Source organism: Rhamphochromis sp. 'chilingali' (assembly GCF_963969265.1).
Source record: "Rhamphochromis sp. 'chilingali' genome assembly, chromosome: 18".
Classification (NCBI taxonomy): Eukaryota; Metazoa; Chordata; class Actinopteri; order Cichliformes; family Cichlidae; genus Rhamphochromis; species Rhamphochromis sp. 'chilingali'.
In genome coordinates, this window is record NC_137945.1 from 4841980 (window position 1) to 4862484 (window position 20505).

At 42.3% G+C, this 20505-nt stretch overlaps 2 protein-coding genes across 4 annotated transcripts; one reads left to right on the plus strand and one right to left on the minus strand.

Moving 5' to 3' along the window:
• The first annotated feature begins 4242 nt into the window (after nucleotides 1-4242).
• LOC308386143 (piggyBac transposable element-derived protein 4-like) lies at nucleotides 4243-8042 on the plus strand. The gene is made up of 3 exons (XM_080865462.1): nucleotides 4243-4471; nucleotides 5736-6673; nucleotides 6763-8042. The coding sequence occupies exons 1-3, from the start codon at nucleotides 4279-4281 to the stop codon at nucleotides 7252-7254; spliced, it is 1623 nt and encodes a 540-aa protein (XP_080721588.1). The 5' UTR covers nucleotides 4243-4278; the 3' UTR covers nucleotides 7255-8042.
• Nucleotides 8043-8119: 77 nt separating this feature from the next.
• LOC308385923 (uncharacterized protein) lies at nucleotides 8120-20273 on the minus strand. Of its 3 annotated transcripts, XM_080865133.1 has the most exons (4): nucleotides 19568-20273; nucleotides 17998-18103; nucleotides 12808-13404; nucleotides 8120-11332 (listed from the first exon to the last, which is right to left on the minus strand). In XM_080865133.1, the coding sequence occupies exons 2-4, from the start codon at nucleotides 18013-18015 to the stop codon at nucleotides 10757-10759; spliced, it is 1191 nt and encodes a 396-aa protein (XP_080721259.1). In that variant the 5' UTR covers nucleotides 18016-18103; nucleotides 19568-20273; the 3' UTR covers nucleotides 8120-10756. The 3 variants fall into 3 exon arrangements, with proteins under 3 accessions (XP_080721259.1, XP_080721260.1, XP_080721258.1); XM_080865134.1 differs by lacking the exon at nucleotides 19568-20273 and having other exon boundaries at nucleotides 8120-11329; nucleotides 17998-18469; XM_080865132.1 differs by lacking the exon at nucleotides 19568-20273 and having other exon boundaries at nucleotides 17998-18469.
• Nucleotides 20274-20505: the final 232 nt, after the last annotated feature.

Sequence of the window (20505 nt, forward strand, 5' to 3'; positions counted from 1 at the left end):
TTTAGTAAGAGTGAATTCTGGTCCACACTAGTTAGTGGTGGCAATGCCCCACCTCCTTATTTGCAAACCACCAAAAAAAGTGAGCATGCACCAGGAGAGGAAGACTGTGTCCAAATTCAGGGGATTGATACTTCAAATGCCGTATTTGTAGGCAGCGTGTTGGGCGACCCAGGCAGTGGCGAAGTTTTACCATGAGGCGGGGATGCAGTGTTAGCAGCAAGCCGCAAGTTTGACTGAGAGGTGTTTGCGCTCTTATTAACCTTACGCGACATTCTAAACGCAAAAAGCAAAAACATTCTTGTCTCGGAACTATACAAAACAGTTGATATATAAAAAAAAAAACACGTCAAAAATGTGCTTGGAAATACTCGTTAATAACTAGACTCTGTAGGAACTACTAGGGGAGGTAGGATCTAGATTCTGTGTTTTTAACAGAGGGGTTACCTCAGCATGTTTAAAATAGGACGGAACACAGCCTTGCCTCAGTGAATTGTTGATGATGGATAGTAGTGTGGGACCTCCCTCTGTCCCAGACAGGACAGAGGGAGGTAATATATCTAAGGAGCATGATGAGGATTTCATTTTACCTATTACTGCAATTAAGTCATTGAGTGTGATTGGAGAAAAAGAAGTAAATGACCCGGGACAACAAGGGGCATCTTCATAAGGGGAGGCACTTGAGGAGATTTTGGATCTCAAGTCCATCACCTTATTTACAAAGTAATTGAGGAAAGTGCTACAGTCTTCGTCAGAAAGAAACACAGCATGCTGAGTTGGAGGAGAAACAATACAATTGATAGTATCAAATAGAATTCTTGGGTTATTTTTAATGACGATTTATGAGATTATTGAAGTAAGTGGATCTGGCCTCTTTAACTGACTCATTATATAAGTGAAGAAGTTCTTTGAAGTGTTCCCGATGGACAACCAGCCCAGTGGACTTCCAGAGACGCTCTGCTTTTCGACAGGAGCATCGAAGACCACGGGTTTGATTATTTAACCATGGTGTGCAGGAACTAACAGTGCAATGACTAGTTTTCAAAGGAGCAATCTGATTAAGAATGGCAAGACAGTGTTCATTAAAATAATTAATAAGAATGTCAACCTCGTCAGAAGAAGGTTTAAAATTAAAAAAGGTCTCTACATTTCTGGTTTATGACTTCCAATTGCTACTAAATATCAGAGCCACTGTTGTAGAGCAATCCCGACTGGCCCAAGGACGTGAAGATTTTCATATCCCACCTGTGTTCGAGACTGTACCACTGTTCCTCCGGTGCGATCCACAATGCCATCCCACCAGGAAGAAATGCCAAAGAAGGCGAGAGAAACGGGGCAGTGTATTGGTAAAATTCAAAAATTTCATGGCTGCTTCACCAACGGCTAATCCTTACGCTCTTCTGAACAAATTTGCCCATGAAGTTGTTCATCTCTGGGCGATCCCTGGAATTGGTGCACCTATTGGAATTGGCCAGCAACCCTGTGTTAGCTAGATTGGCTCTGGTTAATGCGAGGTGCTAAAAAATATAAAACCTTTATTTTGAATGACTTCTTCACCACTCGTCGCTTTAATTTTCTTCTGATGACAGCAACTTGGCTAAACTTGGGTGAGTTAAGCTCGCTATAGACCATCTCTCCCTTCTGTAATCATTGGAAACATAAGATCTTCACGCAATAAGATAGATGAGTTCACGTCGCTAACCTGGTCACAGAGGGGATACCAGCAATGTAGTATCATGATTCTAATGGATTCTTGGCTAACACCGCTAACTCCAGACACGAGCGTGACGTTACTGAGATTCCAGCTACTGCGAGTGGACAGGACAAGAGACAACGGTAAGAGGAAAGGACGGGGGCTGGCAGTGTTTGTGAATGACAGATGGTGTAAACCCGGGCACATCACTGTAAAAGAACCACTCTGCAGCAGAGACATTGAGCCTTTAGCCGTTTAATATCAGGAGACTTTAATCATGTCTCTCTGAACTCCACACTGCCCACCTTCACACAGTATGTGACATGCTCAACCAGAGACAATAAAACACTGGACTTACTGTACGTCAGTGCAGAAGAGGCATACAGTTCATCACTTCTCCCTTCCCTGGGTAGATCTGATCACAACCTGGTGCACCTTGTCCCTGTGTATAAGCCCTTAGTGCACAGGGAGCCACCAGCCACCCGCACAGTGCAGAGATGGTCAGAGGAAAGCGAGGAGGCTCTTAATGACTGTTTTGAGTCTACTGTGTGGGAGGTGGTCTGTGAAACCACGGAGAGGACATCGACAGCCTGGGGACATGCATTACAACAAAACAATGTTGGCGAAGTCTGGAGAGGCCTCAGAACCATCTAAGGGCACAAACGTCAGAACTCTCTGCCTGGCAGGGATGTGAGGTGGGCAAATGAACTGCATCATTTCTTCAACAGGTTTGATTCATCCATGAGGCAGTCTCCCAACATCGGCTGCAGACTCACCCACACCCACTGCTGCTGTTCCACCTCTGACACCTCAGATACTTAACACCTCCTCTACTCACCCTGGTCACTCCTCCCCACCCCCAACAACAGCATCCAATACACACTTAACACAAGGCTCCAGCCTGCCTCTCTCAACCACCCAGCTTAGGAGGGAAGTGAGGAGGATTAAAGCCAGGAAAGCTGCAGGTCTAGATGGCATCAGCTCAAGGGTTGTCATGTCCTGCGCAGACCAACTGTGTGGGGTGATGGAGCACCTCCTCAACCAGAGCCTGAGGCAGCTCTGGAAAACCTCCTGTGTTGTACCAGTGCCAAAGACCTCAACAGCTATGGGCCGGTGGCTCTGACATCCCACTTGATGAAGACCCTGGAGCGGCTGGTCCTGGCTCAGCTTCGGCGCCTGGTGAGCTCATCACTGGACCCACTTCAGTTTGCCTAGCAGCAAAAACTGGTTTGCAAAAAGGCTGCAACTTCAGTGGTGTGGCTTTGTTCCGTCAGATACACAACAAAGCACTATTTTTGGTAGCACATGCTAGCGGGCCGTCGTTATTACCGTGTTTTTTTGGAAAATACGGCACACTTAAAATCAATCCTTTGATTTTTCTGAAAATCAACAGTGCCACTTATAATCCTGTGTGTCTTATGTATGAATTCTGGTTGTGTTTACTGACCTGGAAACGATTTTATGTAGTACACGGCGCTCGAAAAGGTTTTAGTATGACTTTTCTAAGCTACGAATCCGCACCGCTTGATGGATTGTTGGAGCATTACGGCTCCAACGAGGCAGGAGCCTCGCGGGGTGATAAAAACTGTGCTTCAACATAATATTACCGTATTGTGTGTGTATAACCTCCTTTTAAGTTTTGTGGATATTCTACATGGTTATGCTGAAGATATGTTGGCCATTTTCCACTGGAAATGCCTTTTGGTTAAACTGTCAGCAAGGAATTAGCATTTGCACTGTTAATTTTTATATAACTGTAATGCACATAAAAACAGCTGCTTGTTTATGTGAAAATACATTGATGGGGTTTTTTGCACTAATAAAGTTGTAAAGTATTTTGTCTCGTGTCAATGATATCGTCAGTCACCTGGATTTTAGACTACCTCACTGACCGACCACAGTATGTGAGAACTCAGGGCTGTGTGTCGGAGAGGGTCGTCTGCAGTACGGGGGCCCCACAGGGAACCGTTCTGGCTCTGTTCCTCTTCACCATCTACACTGCAGACTTCTCCCACAACTCCACCCAGTGCTTCCTGCAGAAGTTCTCTGACGACTCTGCAATAGTCGGCCTCATCACTGATGGGGACGACAAGGAGTACAGTACAAAAGTGCATCACCCCATCACTAGGAGTCCCAGGCTTCTACCTTTCTACCTTTAAAACCTGCCTTCCAGCCAAATGGCTGGAAGGCTTTTAGCTAAGCTTTAGCTTCAGCCAAGTGGAAGCTAAATTGGCTAGTCATTCATATGTAAATTAGGTTGTTACCTGGGAATTCTGGAGGGAGGGGAGTGGGGGTGTGTGATTGAGGGGGTGGGGGAGCTGCTAAAAGCTGTGAACTTCCTTTTGTGTTCACTTTGATGCATTCTCAATCATCCATGGAAATAAATCTCCAAAAGTCACCAACTTGGAGTGTTTCAGTTTGCCATCTTAGGGAGAAATCAACACACATGGGTGTATGTCCTTTGTTGCTGAGATTTATTGATAAAAACAGTACAAAAAACCAACCATTTATACACATATTTACAAATAATAATAAAAGGTGAGTGAGTACATTTCAACATTTTCAACATTATACCAGTGGTCTGATTGATGCCACAATGGATTGCCCTGAAGAATTCTGTGGTGTACGGACCTCCTCTCCAAGGAAAGAAAATGCAGAGAAGACTCACCACTCAGCAGGCCTTGGAAATGATCCTGAGGGAAGTCGACCCTTGTGACTCGGATGGAGAAGACCTAGAAGTTCAGTCGGATTCGGACTCAGAGCTGTCTGATCAGTCTTCCGGTTAGTTTCATTTCATGTTATTTCCTAATACATTTCAAACAAGTAAGTGGATGTAGTTAGTAAGTAAGATATTTCAGACATTATTCTGATACAGAGGAGGAGGAGATACTGGAATTATAATTAGTATCTATTAGGGATGGGTATCGAAAACCGGTTCTTGTTGAGAACCGGTTCCCACTGTTTCAATTCCTTGGAATCGTTTGCCATTTTTGCAAACGATTCCCTTATCGATTCCAGTCGCCCCGAATGACGTCACCACGTTGCGGAGCGTCATTTACCTGGCAGGAAACATGGCGGCTCAAACGCTAAAAAGTTTGATTATACTTTACGAGATGACAACAGGGCAACTTGCAATACTTGCAAAGTAGATATTTCATTTAAGGGAGGAAACACTACGAATATGCAAAAGCATTTCCTCACAAAACACGCGATGACCTTAAATGAATGTCGTGTTTTTAATTCCGCTCCGGACTCGTGAATCTCAACCCAGCAGCAGCGGTAACGTTTGCACGTCCTCTCCCGTTAATGCGGCAGGTAAATAATCAACTAACAGTGCATATTATGTTAGCGCGATCTGCCTTATTACAAAACCTGCCATTACTGTGCATTTAGGTGACCGTGATGAGAGAGACAGACAGAGTCTGGCTCAGATGCTGCCAGTTCTCGCTGCAGTCTACCGGTAGCGTCTCCTTTCAGGCCAGGATAGACGAATGTCACCGAGCAGTGACTAAGTTTGTGGTAAAAGGCTTGCACCCATTTGCCACAGCAGATGCCCCCGATTATCGGTAAGTGAATGTGTTTAATTGTAGGCAGGGACATTACTGGATATTCTTGTGTAATTGCCACAGAACAATTTATGTTATACTTTGTTATTGCTGCAGACGAATATTTATTTTATTATTTTACATTTACAATTTTTTTTCCTGGGGACCCTGTGACACCCCATTGAAGAGCCGTAGGCTGGATCTCTTACGATCTCACTGTTGGGTTTGTAAGGCCATGTTACTCCTAAATGTCTACCTTGTTCAAAGAGAAGATATAAAACAAAGTTCTAAGCTAATCGACCTTAGTGTTCTCCTTTTTTTTTTTTTTTTTAAAAAGAATCGATAAGAGAATCGATAAAGAATCGAATCGTTAAACAGAATCGAAAATGGAATCGGAATTGTGAAAATCTTATCAATACCCATCCCTAGTATCTATGCATGCATTTGTGATTTTGTTTGACCTTCCCATTGCTCACAATTTGAATTTGTTCACACTGCAGATGAGGAGACTGCTTCTCCACCTAAAAAGAGAGCTTGTTTGGGGACTGAGACAGCGAAACATGGCACAGTGTGGCGTGAAGAACAGGTGGGGACCTGTCTCCCTTTCACCCCAATAGAAGCGTACGCTGCAGATGGAGAGCCAACGGCTAAGGCCAGGAGAAGTATCTCGAGTCGCCTTCAGAGCTTCCTGTGTTTCATCACTCTTGACATGCTTCATAGCATTCAAGAATGGACTATTCAACATGCACAGCAAACGGAGCATGTTCATTGGTTCATGGACCTCCCTGAACTAATGGCATTTATTGCAATTGTCATCTTGCGGGGGGTTAACAGGGTTCCATCTCTACGTGACTGCTGGTCAGCAAACCTGGGAAACCCACAGATAATTGGAACTATGGCACGAAACCACTTCCAAGACATCATGCAACACCTACGCTTTGATGACAAGTCCACCCGCAGTGATCGAGCAAAGACTGATAAGTTCGCTGCAATTTCCAGTGTGTGGGGATCATTTGTCACCAACAGCATCACGTGCTACAACCCTGGTCTACATATCACCGTTGATGAACAGCTTTTCCCATCAAAGACTCGGTGCTGTTTCCTGCAGTATATTGCAAGTAAACCTGACAAGTTTGGGATCAAGTTTTGGGTGGCTTGCGACCTAAAATCCAAGTACATTTGCAATGTCTTCCCATATCTTGGCAAGGACCCCAATCGTCCCACTGGGGAGAGACTTTCTGAAAATGTAGTAATGAGGCTGATGGAACCATTCCTAGACAAGGGCAGAAATGTTACCACGGACAATTTTTTCACATCGCTTTCACTTGCGCAAAAACTTCTTAGACGGAAAACCACCATCCTCGGCACAGTCAACAAGATTCGCAGGGAAATTCCTCAATCCACTAGACAGACAGATCGCAATGAATTCACCACTCAGGTATGTTGCAGGTCTTTTGTGGTTCTATGTTTATGTGTTTCATTGTGTGTAAAAGGGCTATGGAAATAACAATTTATCTTATTTCTTAGGTGTTTTCAACCTCTGCTGCCACGCTGACGGCGTATGCGGCCAAACGGAAGAAGACAGTCTATATTCTTAGCAGCATGCACAGCGTGGTTCAGACTGATAACACTACCAAAAGGAAGCCAAACACTGTCACCCTTTACAACAAAACAAAGTGTGGCGTGGATGTGATGGACCAGATGGTTCGGGAGTACACTGTCCGCAGAGGAACACGGCGCTGGCCAGTTGCCGTGTTTTATAACATGATTGACATGGCAGCACTGAATGCACATGTGCTGTATCAAGCATGCACCGGGACGAAGGAAAGACGGGTGGACTTCCTGGTGGAGCTTGCAAGAGAGTTGGCTCACTCTCATGTAGCTGAGAAGAAGGCAAGAAAAGAACAGTTGCTTTGGACACAACCCTCCACACCTAGCCCCGGAAAAACTATCTCTATCTCTATCTCTACTTTTAAGATTAGGCTTAAAACTTTCCTTTTTGCTAAAGCATATAGTTAGGGCTGGACCTGGTGACCCTGAATCCTCCCTTAGTTATGCTGCAATAGATGTAGGCTGCCGGGGGATTCCCATGATGCATTGAGTGTTTCCTTTCCAGTCACCTTTCTCACTCATTATGTATTAATAGACCTCTCTGCATTGAATCATATCTGTTATTAACCTCTGTCTCTCTTCCACAGCATGTCTTTATCCTGTCTTCCTTCTTTCACCCCAACCGGTCGCAGCAGATGGCCGCCCCTCCCTGAGCCTGGTTCTGCCGGAGGTTTCTTCCTGTTAAAAGGGAGTTTTTCCTTCCCACTGTCGCCAAAGTGCTTGCTCATAGGGGGTCATATGATTGTTGGGTTTTTCTCTGTATCTATGAAGCGCCTTGAGGCGACTTTTGTTGTGATTTGGCGCTATATAAATAAAATTGAATTGAATTGAATTGAAAAAGAGCCATGTGTCAGGTCAAACACAAATGCAAGAACAATCATGCCACTGTGCGATGTGTTCACTGCTACAGATACACATGTGGTAAATGCAGACTACAGATACCATGGCAGTGCCAGAATTGTGAGTGATTGCTGAAAATGTTGAAATGTACTCACTCACTTTTTATTATTATTTGTAAATATGTGTACAAATGGTTGGTTTTTGGTACTGTTTTTATCAATAAATCGCAGCAACAAAGGAAATACACCCATGTGTGTTGATTTCTCCCTAAGATGGCAAACTGAAACACTCCAAGTTGGTGACTTTTGGAGATTTATTTCCCTGGATGATTGAGAATGCATCAAAGTGAACACAAAAGGAAGTTCACAGCTTTTAGCAGCTCCCCCACCCCCTCATTCACACACCCCCACTCCCCTCCCTCCAGAATTCCCAGGTAACAACCTAATTTACATATGAATGACTAGCCTAGCTTCCACTTGGCTGAAGCTAAAGCCTAGCTAAAAGCCATTTGGCTGGTAGGAGGGTTTTAAAGGTAGAAAAGCCAACTGGCTGCTCTCTGGGGCCCTAATCACTACTCAAAACTCATCTATTTAGAATTGCATACACCTGATCTGCTCAGTTCTTATATTTGCTTTTATACTTTTATGACTGTTTATGTCTAAATTTTATCTGCCATGTTTGCTATATATACATTTTTCTTATGTTTTTTATGGTATTGTTCACATGTTACTGTAAGTTGACCTTGATGGTCTGAAAGGCGCCTATAAATGAAATGTATTATTATTATTATTATAAAAGAGGAGTGACTCAAGGCTTTGTGGACTGGTGCCAGCAGAACTACCTCCAGATCAACACTAGTAAAACCAAAGAGCTGCTGGTAGACTTCCGCAGGCACTAACATCCCCCACTGCAACCACTGAGGTCCAAGGTATGGACATTGAGACTGGACATCTACAAGTACCTTGGTGTTCATCTGAACAATAAACTGGACTGGACTCATAACTCAGACGCCCTCTACAGGAAAGGGCAGAGCAGGCTGTACCTGCTGCAGAGACTCAGGTCTTTTGGAGTGAAGGGCCCACTCCTGAAGACCTTCTATGACTCTGTGGTCGCCTCAGCCATCTTTTACGGTGTGGTCTGCTGGGGCGGCAGCATCTCTGCTGGGGACAGGAAGAGACTGAACAGGTTGATCAGAAGGGCCAGCTCTGTTCTAGGATGCCCTCTGGACCCAGTGGAGGTGGTGAGTGACAGGAGAATGGTGGCTAAGCTGTCATCCCTGTTGGACAACATCTCCCACCCAATGCAGGAGACTCTGACGGCACTGAGGAGCTCCTTCAGTGGCTGCGGCACCTACGATGTGGGACGGAGAGATTTCGCAGGTCTTTCCTCCCCACTGCTGTCAGACTCCACAACAAAGACTTCAACTGACTAAGCACACACATCCACACATGTGCAATACTCTTTCTGGCATCGTTGTATTATACTCAATTGTAAATAGTATTTGTATTCTATTTTATTCAATTGCATGTATTATTTCATTCTATTCTATTGTGTACAGTATCTCATGGATATATTATTCCAGTGTTTTTTCTTAAAATTTTCTATGCAACTTTGCACTGTCCACTGCTGTAACAAAACAAATTCCCTACGCGTGGGACTAATAAAGGTTATCTTATTTTATGCAACCAAGACTACATATCTCCCGTACTGGCATCCTTACACTGGCTGCGAGTTAGGTTTTGAATTCATTTTAAGATTTTATTATGTGTTTTTAAGGCGTTGCATAGGTTAGGACCCTCAAACCTTTCTGATCTTTTAAATTTGTTCACTCCTATAAGATCACTGAAGTCTGTGGATCAGATGCTCTTAGCTGTCCCAAGGTCCAGATTAAACACAGAGGATAAGAAAGCTCTGGCCTCTCTTATCTGGAAACAAAATTAACAAAATTGATTGAAAAACCTGTTGCAAAAATTCCTTTTAGTTTTGTTTTGTGAAGCTACAAACTGATGAACTAGATTACTGGTAGAATGATGTATAAATAAAACATGATTTGCCGTCTTATGCATATTGTATTGATGTATCATGACCAGTGATGTGCAATACCACTGATTTCCTTTCTGATCCAATACCAAGTAAAATTCAGGGTGGTATCGACGATACTGAACCAATACCTAGTAGAAAAACGTATATTTTTTTTTATTGTATCTCAAATTTTAGCGTCATCATGATTACAGGACATCAGACTACTTGTTCTTATCACATAATAAAGCTGAATTCATCATGGCTCCTTTAAGTTCAGTAATTACTATGTCCTCTGCCTCATGTAATTAGGAGTTGGTGTGTAGGAGCCATTTTTCTTATTTCCCTGTCTTTAACACTACTAGAAGGTTGTATTTCATTTTATGTACTGGTTATGGCAGTGGTAGGTACAGGGTTATTTAAGGTCAAGGGTAATTCTGTCCAGGTGTTGCTGATGAGAAGGGGAAAACCATTTCCTACTGTGCTTAGTCCAGTTACTTGTCTGTGTTTAAATGGATGTTGCAAAGGAAATAAAAGTCCCCTTAGGCCCCCTCCTTGATTCAGTCTTTCCCTTTTGACGTAAATGGTCTCCTTGACTCTGGTCTCAAACCGGCGTTCCTCCCTGTCCAGGATGTGTACCTGTGTTCCTGGAGGACAGGCGGGTCCATGGACCAGTCCACAGCTGGACACCGTACTTAGGTTAAACTTCCAGTGAAACTGAGGCCACAGCTCAGGACAATAGAAGATTGAAAAATGCTGCCTGGTCTAATGGGTCTCAATCTCTGCAACGTTCAGCTTTCAGAATTTGTCTTAAACAGCATAAAAGCATGGATCCATCCCACCTTGCATCAGGAAAACATTGATGAACTTTGAGCAAATGAAACCACAACTTTAAAAAATGAATTCACAAAATTAATTGTTTCGACATCTTAAACACAAAATCATAAGTTTTAATACCTACAACAAGTTTAAGGAAAAATAAAAGATTTTAAAGATCTTTCAACCTTTTTTCTCAAATATAAAACAGCTGATGACACTGACATGCATCTTACTATGATGGGAGTGATTTCAGCCCTGAGTGATCACGCTGATGTTTGCACAGAGCAGACAATGAGGTGAATGTTTTGGCACATTGGTAACAGTGAAACAGTTTATTAGTAACGTGGGATCGTTTGTGGTCGGAGTATGAACTGAGATTCCTGAAGCTCTTGTCACACTGGTCACAGCTGTAGTTTCCTTCCATGTGTGTACGTTCATGCTTGTTTTGATTACCTGATTGTGAGAAGCTTTTGTCACAGTGTCTGCACTTGTATGGTTTCTCTCCTGTGTGGACTCGTTTGTGTCTTTTAAGGTCGATTGCAGTAATGAAAGATGACCCACACTGATCACAGAGGTGCTTTTTTTTCCCACTGTGAATCCGTTCATGTTGTTTTAATCCACTTAATGTGGGGAAGCTTCTCCCACATTCTTTGCAGTATTTCAGTTCCTCTCCAGTGTGTCTACGTTGATGTGTTTTTAGGGTGTATTGGTGACTGAAAGTTTTTCCACAAAGGTCACAACGAAAGTCTTTCCCACCACCACAGTGATGACAGGGTTGAGAACTGGATCCATCTGTGTCGCTCTGCTTCTAAACAAAGACACAAAGACAGTGTAAGTCAGTCCTTCAACATTTTTATCCTGAACATCGCCTGAAATAAAGAGCAAATAAAAAACAAACAAAAATCATAACTGAAATGAAAATCTGAATAATCACTCAGAGCTGCTTTTTCATGCAGTAGAATTGCCGAAACATCAGAATCAGTGAGCTGCAAACTTTCAGCCCCGACTGTGTCCGTGCTGTCAGGTGAGAAAGGCGACAACTCACTGATTCTAATCGGCAGGTCTGCGGTTTGTGCATAATCCGTGTACCTCCTCTAGTTTACTGTTTGAGCTGTTTGGTGGTTGTCAAAATTTTGTGAGGTTTCACCTGAGATTCGGGCGTTTTGGGAAAAATAAAATTATATTAAAAAACTCAATTCAGGATTTTAATGAATTGATGTCACGTTATCCAAGCCAGACTCGATTTTAATCGGTAAATCGATTATCAAAACCCACCTCTAGCTGAGACAGTTTAACCCTTTAAGACCTACCATAGAACCAAGTCCGCCAGAGCTTATATTATATTTTTACATGCTGTGGAGCCATTTTTGGGAGCATTTCAAGTTGCTATACATCAATACAACCATTATAGCCCAGATTTTAATAATATGTATTCATTAAGTGCATAGTAATTACATAAATTGCAAAAAAGTGCAATAAACTACAAAAAAATTGAAAATTGTTTTTGATTTTTTAACATATATTTGTAGTTAGAGAAATTTAAGAGGCTTATCCCTCAAAACTGTAAATACAAAAAAGTTGCACAAAATAGTTTCCCACCACAGGAAATTTATTTTGAGTGTCTTCATAGTTTTATTTTTGAAATACACCAATTTTTATACACTGCAGGAAAAACGAAAATAAATATTATAGTGCAAATTTGCAAAAAAGCAGCATATGCATCAAAATAAACTATTTCCAGCAGTGCAATATGAGTCCTAAGCATCCCAGAAACGACACAGAAAGTCATAAAGTCAAAGATAACTTTTAAAAAGAGCAGTATAGGCCCTGAGGCCCTGATCGCAAAAAAGACTACATTTCCGCGAAAATGATGTCACTTCCGGTTTCGGCCAGGTAATGGCGGAAATGCAAAAGTTCGCGCTGACGTCTATTCCAACGTAGGAAGTGTTTTGAACAGCTGATCGGACCGGCAAAGCGTGTTTCTGGAATATTATGTTTTTGTTCCTGCAAGCGCTTTTTATGCAGTTTTTGCAAAGCTTTATGTGGAAGGAAACCGTGACCTAGGACAAGCTGATGGCATCAGATGTAAGTACAACTCCTCCGGTTTCATATGCAAAAAAATTTTTTGCGCTAGCTTACGTGGTTGCAGTGCTACCGGGATTTAAAAATAGTTACGCATAATAGAGCGTTCCCGCTCCGATCGGCTCTAAAGGGTTAATGAGCAGAGTTCTTCCAAACAGTCAGGCTAAAATGACAAGATAAAAATATAATATAAAAACATACCTCACAGTAACTGCACTTGGAGAGTCTCTTTCTGGTGTGGATCTGTTGGTGTCGTCTCAGGTGATATGGAGTTTTAAAAGTCTTCTCACACAGGTCACATTTATAAGGTCTCTCCTCAGTGTGGGTAAACATGTGTTGTTGTAACTGCGTGTTGGTTATAAACTGTTTGCCACACTGTTCACAGCAGTACACATCATGTCTGGTGTGAATGCGTAGGTGTGTATTTCTGCTCTCAATCCGGCTGAAAGTTTTCCCACAGATGTCACAGCTGTATGCCTTAATTCCAGAGTGGGTAACTAGATGACTCTGTAAGTGGCTACTGTGAGTAAAAGCTCTGCCACACTGATCACAGCTGTACGCTTTAACTCCACTGTGGATGAGTTGGTGTGCTTTTAGGGAAAGCCTCCAGGAAAAAGACTTTCCACACAAGTCACAGGTGAACGGTCTCTCTCCAGTGTGGATGACCTGATGATGTTTTAGTGACTCCTTCAGAGTAAACTTCTTCCCACACTTGTCACAGCTGTATGTTTTCTCTCCCTTTCTTCTGTGAGGTTTGTCGGCCTCCTGAGAGCGCTGACTTCTCGCTCCATGTTGGTCCTGCAGTGACAGAGATACAGAGGCAGTGAGTGAAATGCAGTCGTGGAACAAACTCAACCTTCAAACTCCCTCCATTAACACTAGTTTTAAACATGAAGGTGGAGTGTGGCACCAAACACCTTAAAGGTCTCTTATCCCCACCTGCTGGTAGTTCTAACACATTACATCCAACCTGCTGTTAAAAATAATTCATGACTGTTCAAACACTCTAAAATATTTTTCCTTTTTTTCCTTACTTTTACTCCCCACAGAAAAAAAAGACTTTCTACTCATTACATTTTCAAAACAGACTTTTTAATTTTGATTTGAGGAATTTGAGGGGAGTTATTTCATCACTGCAGGCATCAAACATCAAACCGATTTGAGCCTGAAAAGTAACACATGAAAGACAATCCTGATCGTGTACTAATCACCAGGGTTTGAAACATAAAAAGAGATGAAAGAGGCAAAACTGTGAGTCATAGTCAGGAGTTAAAGTGAGACGTTGTTCTTCTTTCTTTTTTGCACAGCACCTGAACAAACAGGTAATTTCAAATGCAGCGTTTCTATCAACAAACATCAGCAAACACACAAACTGTTTGTGTGCAGTTTGTCTCACAGTGTGTTGCTGGCTAAAGGTCGAGCTGCTGCACATCACAGGGAGAGAAAAGAAAGAGAGCTAACTTCACTCAGATGGAGAAAGATAAGACACACAGGACAGGAGAGGAAGAAGAGAGGTTAGATTTAAAGGGAAGGACTGCTCAGTGGGATTTGATCAACTGGAGATTAAAGTTTACATGTAAGTCCTCATGTGTTGAAATCAGATATTGGGTCTGTACATGTGACATTGTGTTTTTCCAGATAGTGAAAGATGCTGCAAAACAATCTGAAGCAGATTAACTGTGTTATTTAAAGACTGCATGAAGATCCTCTGCAGGTTAGTGCAGGATAAACAGGTTAGTTTGCTGAACTGTGATGGATTTAAAGTAAAGAACAGTGTGTGACTGGTGCACAGTGACTGTGGTGCTCATGTCAGAGTTAGATTACATCAAGTGTAGCAGAGATTCATTTAAACTGAAGCTCATGATGCTGACATTCATTCACTGAGTTCCACCTTCATACCAACAGTATAGTGTCTAATATAAAGACAGTGTACTGTCAGTGTAGAGGATGGAAATCAGCCAGGACAGCTCATGAAACATCTGCTGACATCTGGTTGAATTCAGTTGTGTACATCCACAGAGAGCAGCAGCCTGTACTTTAACAGGGCTCTAGAGTGCGACCAATTTGGTCGCAAATGCGACCAAATTTTTCAGTGGTGCGACAAAAAAAAAAAAATTTGGTTGCACCTGTGCGACCAACTGTTCGGGTAACAAAAATAAAATAAAAATCTCTGCAACCTTCCCTGTGGTCAACAACAGACACATTATGCCCCTATCGTGGACTAAACCAATCAGAGATAGTAAGGGGCGGGACCTCTCTGATTGGCCATGGTCCAGTTGAAAGTGCAGGTGGAAGTGGGAGGTGAGTAGCTTGAATAAAGCGATATCAATTCATTAAATCCTGAATCGACTTTTAAATATAACTGTGTTTTGCCAGAAACACCAGATTCTCAGATTAAAGCTCACAAAACCATTTCAACAACAACCAAACAGCAAATGAGAGCAGGTACACGGATTCCACACAAAGACGTAAACACAGAGCGGACCGACGCATCAGAATCAGCTTTGTCTTTCTCAGCTTTCTCACCCGACGACCCGTAGACGGACACGCTGTCAGAGCTCTGTGTTTACGTCTTTTGCGCCGATTCTGAGCTGCAGGTTTTGTCTCTCCAACCAAAATTCACCGAGCCAGCAGCAAAAGAAGCAGCAAACTGCGCTTCACATTTGATCAATGTCATCATGAATTTTGCTGTTTTGCTTCCACGACTAGGGATGGGTATTGATAAGATTTTAACGATTCCGATTCCATTTTCGATTCTGTTTAACGATTCGATTCCTTATCGATTCTTTTTAAAAAAAAGGAGAACACTAAGGTCGATTAGCTTAGAACTGTGTTTTATATCTTCTCTTTGAACAAGATAGAAATTTAGGAGTAACATGGCCTTACAAACCCAACAGTGAGATCTTAAGAGATCCACAGCCTACGGCTCTTCAATGGGGTGTCACAGGGTCCCCAGGAAAAAAAATGTATATGTAAAATAATAAAATAAATATTCTCCTGTAGCAATAACAAAGTTTAACATAAATTATTCTGTAGCAATTACACAAGAATATCCAGTAATGTCCCTGCCTACACTTAAACACATTCACTTACCAAAGTGAAATCGGGGGCATCTGCTGTGGCAAATGGGTGCAAGCCTTTGACCACAAACTTAGACACTGCTGGGTGACATTCGTCTATCCTGGCCTGAAAGGAGACGCTACCGGTAGACTGCAGCGAGAACTGCCAGCATCTGAGCCAGACTCTGTCTCTCTCATAATGGTTATCTAAATGCACAGTAATAGCAGGTTTTGTAATAAGGTAAATCGCGCTAACATAATATGCAATGCTAATTGATTAGTTACCTGCAGTATTAACGGGAGAGGACGTGGAAACGCTACCGCTGCTGCTGGGTTGAGCTTCGCTAGTCCGGAGCGGATCAAAAACACGACATTCGTTGAACGCAATCGCGTGTTTTTTGAGCAAATGCTTTTGCATGTTCGTAGTGTTTCCTCCCTTTGATGAAATCTCTACTTTGCAAGTATTGCACGTTGCCCTGTTGTCATCCTTTCTCATAAAGTGTAACCAAACTTTTGAGCGTTTGTGCCGCTCAGGCGCCGTGTTTCCTACTGGGTAAAAGACGCTACTCAACGTGATGACGTCATTCGGGGCGACTGGAATCGATAAGGGAATCGTTTTTAAAAGTGGCAAACGATTCCAAGGAATTGAAACAGTGGGAACCGGTTCTCAACAAGAACCGGTTTTCGATACCCATCCCTATCCACGACTATTAAAATCACACTTCATGCACAGCTCTCTCTCTCTCTCTCTCTGTACTTCAAGAACAGTTTCACGTCTCCAATCTCTGTTTTCTGTATTATTCATTCGTTTATTACCCAGCAGTCTACCGTTGTTTACAGCGCTGTCTTTTTCTTTTTTTTCACTTAAATGACCTCGGACAAGAAAGCCTAATTTTTCTGTTGTTCAATACTGAAGTAATTTAAACTTTATATGCAGAATATTGCAGAATGTTTTTAAGGTTATCTGCTATAAAAAGCCAGACCAGAAAAATCTCCTTCATGTTTTTCTGTGTTTTATTCTCAGTTGCTTTGACACAAAGGCATCTGCTGTGATGTTCACACTTCTGATGAAGTCTCACATGTATCAGTACTGATAAATGATCAGAATTATAATATTTCTGACTGTCTGAGGCTAAGTTGAACCGAATCGGGACTTTGAAAACCGGAATCGAATGGATTATAGAAATCAGTGATGATACCCAGCCATAGTGAGCAGCCTAGGCACGACAGAAGTGGATGTAGCTGTAATAGGAAAAGAACTATTGATAACTTTTCTGTTAAGTTAAGGCCTGATCCTTCTGAAATTCTTTTTAAAGTTAGGCGTACCGGTACGCCCATGGCAAAAAGTTAGTCTAGAGCCTGTACTTTAAGAAAATCTACTGGAGCTCTCAACAGAAATTATTGTGAGCTGTGATTCTTTTCCCCACGCTGAGCCACTACAGCTGATTTTAGGGTTCCCACCTGCTCAATCCCACTTTAACCTCTTCCCTGCTCATGTTCCTGTTTAGAGGCAAAGTCACCCTCTACAATGTAGGCAACAGAAAATACACATATGTTTTATTTTCCTTCATTTTCTAATTAACTGATTCAAACAGAGAACCTTTATTAGAAAGAAATAGTTCTTATTTCATTTACTAATCTTATTTTATTATTACATTAATAAAGCACAAGGTTCAGTTAACTTTGGATAAAAAACATGTGGTTAAAAAGTTCTTCAAGGAGCAATTTTACTTTTTTACTCTGATTACATTTCAGAGCCTGTACTTTTTCACTGTTACTTAAGTAAAGAAGGTGAATGAATACTTTTACTGAAGTATTTATAACACTAATATCTGTACTTCTACTTAAGTATAGAGTAAATGTACTTTTGCCTCCTCTGATCATTTCTATAATATTATTTATATCAGTGATGGCCAAATGAAGCTTTCTGAAACACTGAAGCTTGTATTGAAAAAGGTTCATTACTCAAAGCTTTTCAACACAGTCCTCTTTGGTGACATCTGCTGGCCAAAAATATGAAGAGCAGCTTGAATCTACAAATTATAATATAGAGCTTCATTATAATTGCCCACTCTACAGAGCTCAGCTGACAGCTTCTGTCTGATATCGGGCTGCTGTTGTGGTGCTTTGAACGTGTATTTTTGGGGATGATGAAAAAAATGTTTTGTCTATTTGATTATTAATAATGTTGATGAATAAACCTTCCTTATTTTAACATGTGCTGTGGTCTCTAAAAAACAACATAATATACAACACAGTCATATAACAGGTTGGGAGGATGAGAGTTTTAGACGTGACTGATTATTTGGTGAAACTGTGATATTTTCCTCACCTCCTGTGTTGAGCTCATTGTTTCCTCTGTAGTGACTCAGCTGAGTCCAGATGGCTGAAAATGTTCCTCTGCTGCTCCGTCAGACTCTTCTCCTCCTGCTGATCAGCTGGGACACAAAACAGATCTTTGTTAGGCTCCACACTGCACTGAAGAGTCAAAGTGTCTCATATGTTCATCTGACAACACAAAGTACAAATTTCACTCTGATTGCTTGTAGAAATCTTGTGAGACGTGTTGTGCTGCAAAGTGAGGAAACTCTCTCACTCACTTATACTTCAGGAGGAACTTTGTGACATTGGCTCTAATATTCTAAGCAGCCCTTTACTATGACAGGGCCAGAAAGTCCTATTTGAAGGTTTGGGAGAAGGACCATGTTAAAGGTGGATTGGGGTTTATACACTTTGTTATGATACAGGTAAGGCTGTAAGAGCCTGAGAAGGTGTCCTGAATGAAGCTCTAAAACCAGTTTTCAGCTAACGACTCTGCTTCAGTCTGGAAAACAGCAACTACAAGTTTAAAGACTCCATCAACAATTCACACCCAGCAACAGCCTGAACAGCTCCTCCTGTGGTTTCCACAAACAGGGACAGACCTGTCACTCCCCCACCCCACACTTTCAACTCCTTCAGCCCCCCAGTCCCACCACCTCCACCATTCCCCAAACTTTGATTCTGTTCATCTTGACGTAGCTTTTGCAGTAGGAAAAACGTTTCGGCCCTCATCCAAGTGACTTCTTCAGTCTCAGCTGACTGCAGCTTTCCCCAATCTTCAACAGTGCATTTGCATAATGACTGAAACGAGCACCACTGAAGGAACAATGGGCTGGGAGGTCAGTTATTGAGCATTAATATGCAAATTCTCATGATCATTGATCAACAACCACTGATCAAATGCTGTGATTGCAGCGACTCCCCAACTCTCTGTGAATGGTACTCATGGCCATTGATCAGCGGTCTTTGATTAATGAGCTTTGATCAGTGGTTTCAGTGCTTTCCTTCCTGCTTTGACTGCAGCTGTGTTTGACACAGGAAGACATTATTACATTCTTCACACTCTCCTGCACATTAACCACCACAATATATTTTATTCTCTGTGCTTTCAAATATGAACACTGTTTACTTTCATCTCTGTTTCATTAGTTTTTGTTAACATCTTCCTGTGCATCACTTTACAGCAGCCACACTCATTAAAATGAGACTTTGTAGGAGTTCACTTCCTCTCATGTGTTCATCCACAGCAGCTGGACAATAAAGTTTATTGTGACCCTGATACTGCAGCAGATCGCTCTCATCCATTTCCTGTTATCACTTCAAATAGAAACGAGGCTGTAGAGGTTTGGTGCAGGCAGAAAAACAGCTGCAGGGACAATGAAAAGACTTTTCTGCTCCAACTTCTCCCAGCATGCTGAGCTAATGATTAGTTGGTGTTTTTCTCCAAACACTCTCTCACTCTTCTCTCAACGTGTTCACAATAAACTGTGAACAGACACCGAGGAGAGCAGCAGAAGACCTCATTCAGGAGCTAAACTCAACATGAACTGAACTCACAGTAAAGTTAGCTCGGTGCTTACCTTTAGATGAGCCCACAAACCGAGAGAAACTCCGCGATGAAGCTGCAACTCTTTCCAAACACAGGAAACAGATCAGGGAGCAGAGACCCACGTGGTTCACGCTGATCTCAGCTACGATCCAGGAGACAAGGGTGGGCAGATCGATGCAGATATCGATCCAAACGCTGGTTTAGTTTGTTTTATCATCCAAATTCACTCTTTTACTCGCTTAGGAAGAAACGGTAGCTCCGTCTGAGTTATCACTACCCGATCCGTACCGGAAACCCGATCGGTAGTGATGTGACGTTCTGTATCGAGGCTTCGGAGCGTGTGTCGAGTAATGGAGGGGGCGTTTCCGCGAAGCGCGTATCGAGGCTTGCTTCATTTATGGGAGGAGCTGAAAATGATGACGTCCGAAGCCTCGCTGCCCGGCTGTACCACGTGACTGGTTCATGAAGTGGTTCGAACTTTGCCGCGAGATATGACAGCGATATAAACCCCTCAGACTTCATTCAAAAATGTGGGTGTTTGATGGAGAGTTGCGGTTAGTGAGAGTTTGGAGACAGTTTGGAGGTTTATGAGAGTGAGGAGAGAAAGTCAGGAGAGAATGGAGCCAGCTAAGAAGAGGAGGATGTCCTCCCCTGTGTGGGAACATTTTGATCTTATTCCTCCCAACAAGGTATGTAAATTTCTACAGAAGATGTATTTTCATGATACTGATGGTGCAATACAATTTATGTTAAGCTGTCTGTACTTTTGTACAAGGTGAAGTGTTTGCTATGTGCCAGGGAGCTGGGATATAACAACAACACCTCATCCATGCTTAGGCACTACAGAGCTTTGCATGAGAATAAGGGGGACACCGATTGTGGAGCAAGACCAGGTGAGCCATCAAATGCAATGATAATATAGGATGCAGTAATGTTACTAAATGATATAACAATATTATACAACTGTTA

Coding starts and splice junctions, on each gene's coding strand:
- LOC308386143 (XM_080865462.1), top strand. CDS start 4,279: ATGCCACAATGGATTGCCCTGAAGAATTCTGTGGTGTACGGACCTCCT. Junction 4,472..5,735: donor GCTGTCTGATCAGTCTTCCG/GTTAGTTTCATT, acceptor TTCACACTGCAG/ATGAGGAGACTGCTTCTCCA. Junction 6,674..6,762: donor GCAATGAATTCACCACTCAG/GTATGTTGCAGG, acceptor CTTATTTCTTAG/GTGTTTTCAACCTCTGCTGC.
- LOC308385923 (XM_080865133.1), bottom strand. Junction 11,333..12,807: donor CCAAGTGCAGTTACTGTGAG/GTATGTTTTTAT, acceptor GTCTTTGTTTAG/AAGCAGAGCGACACAGATGG.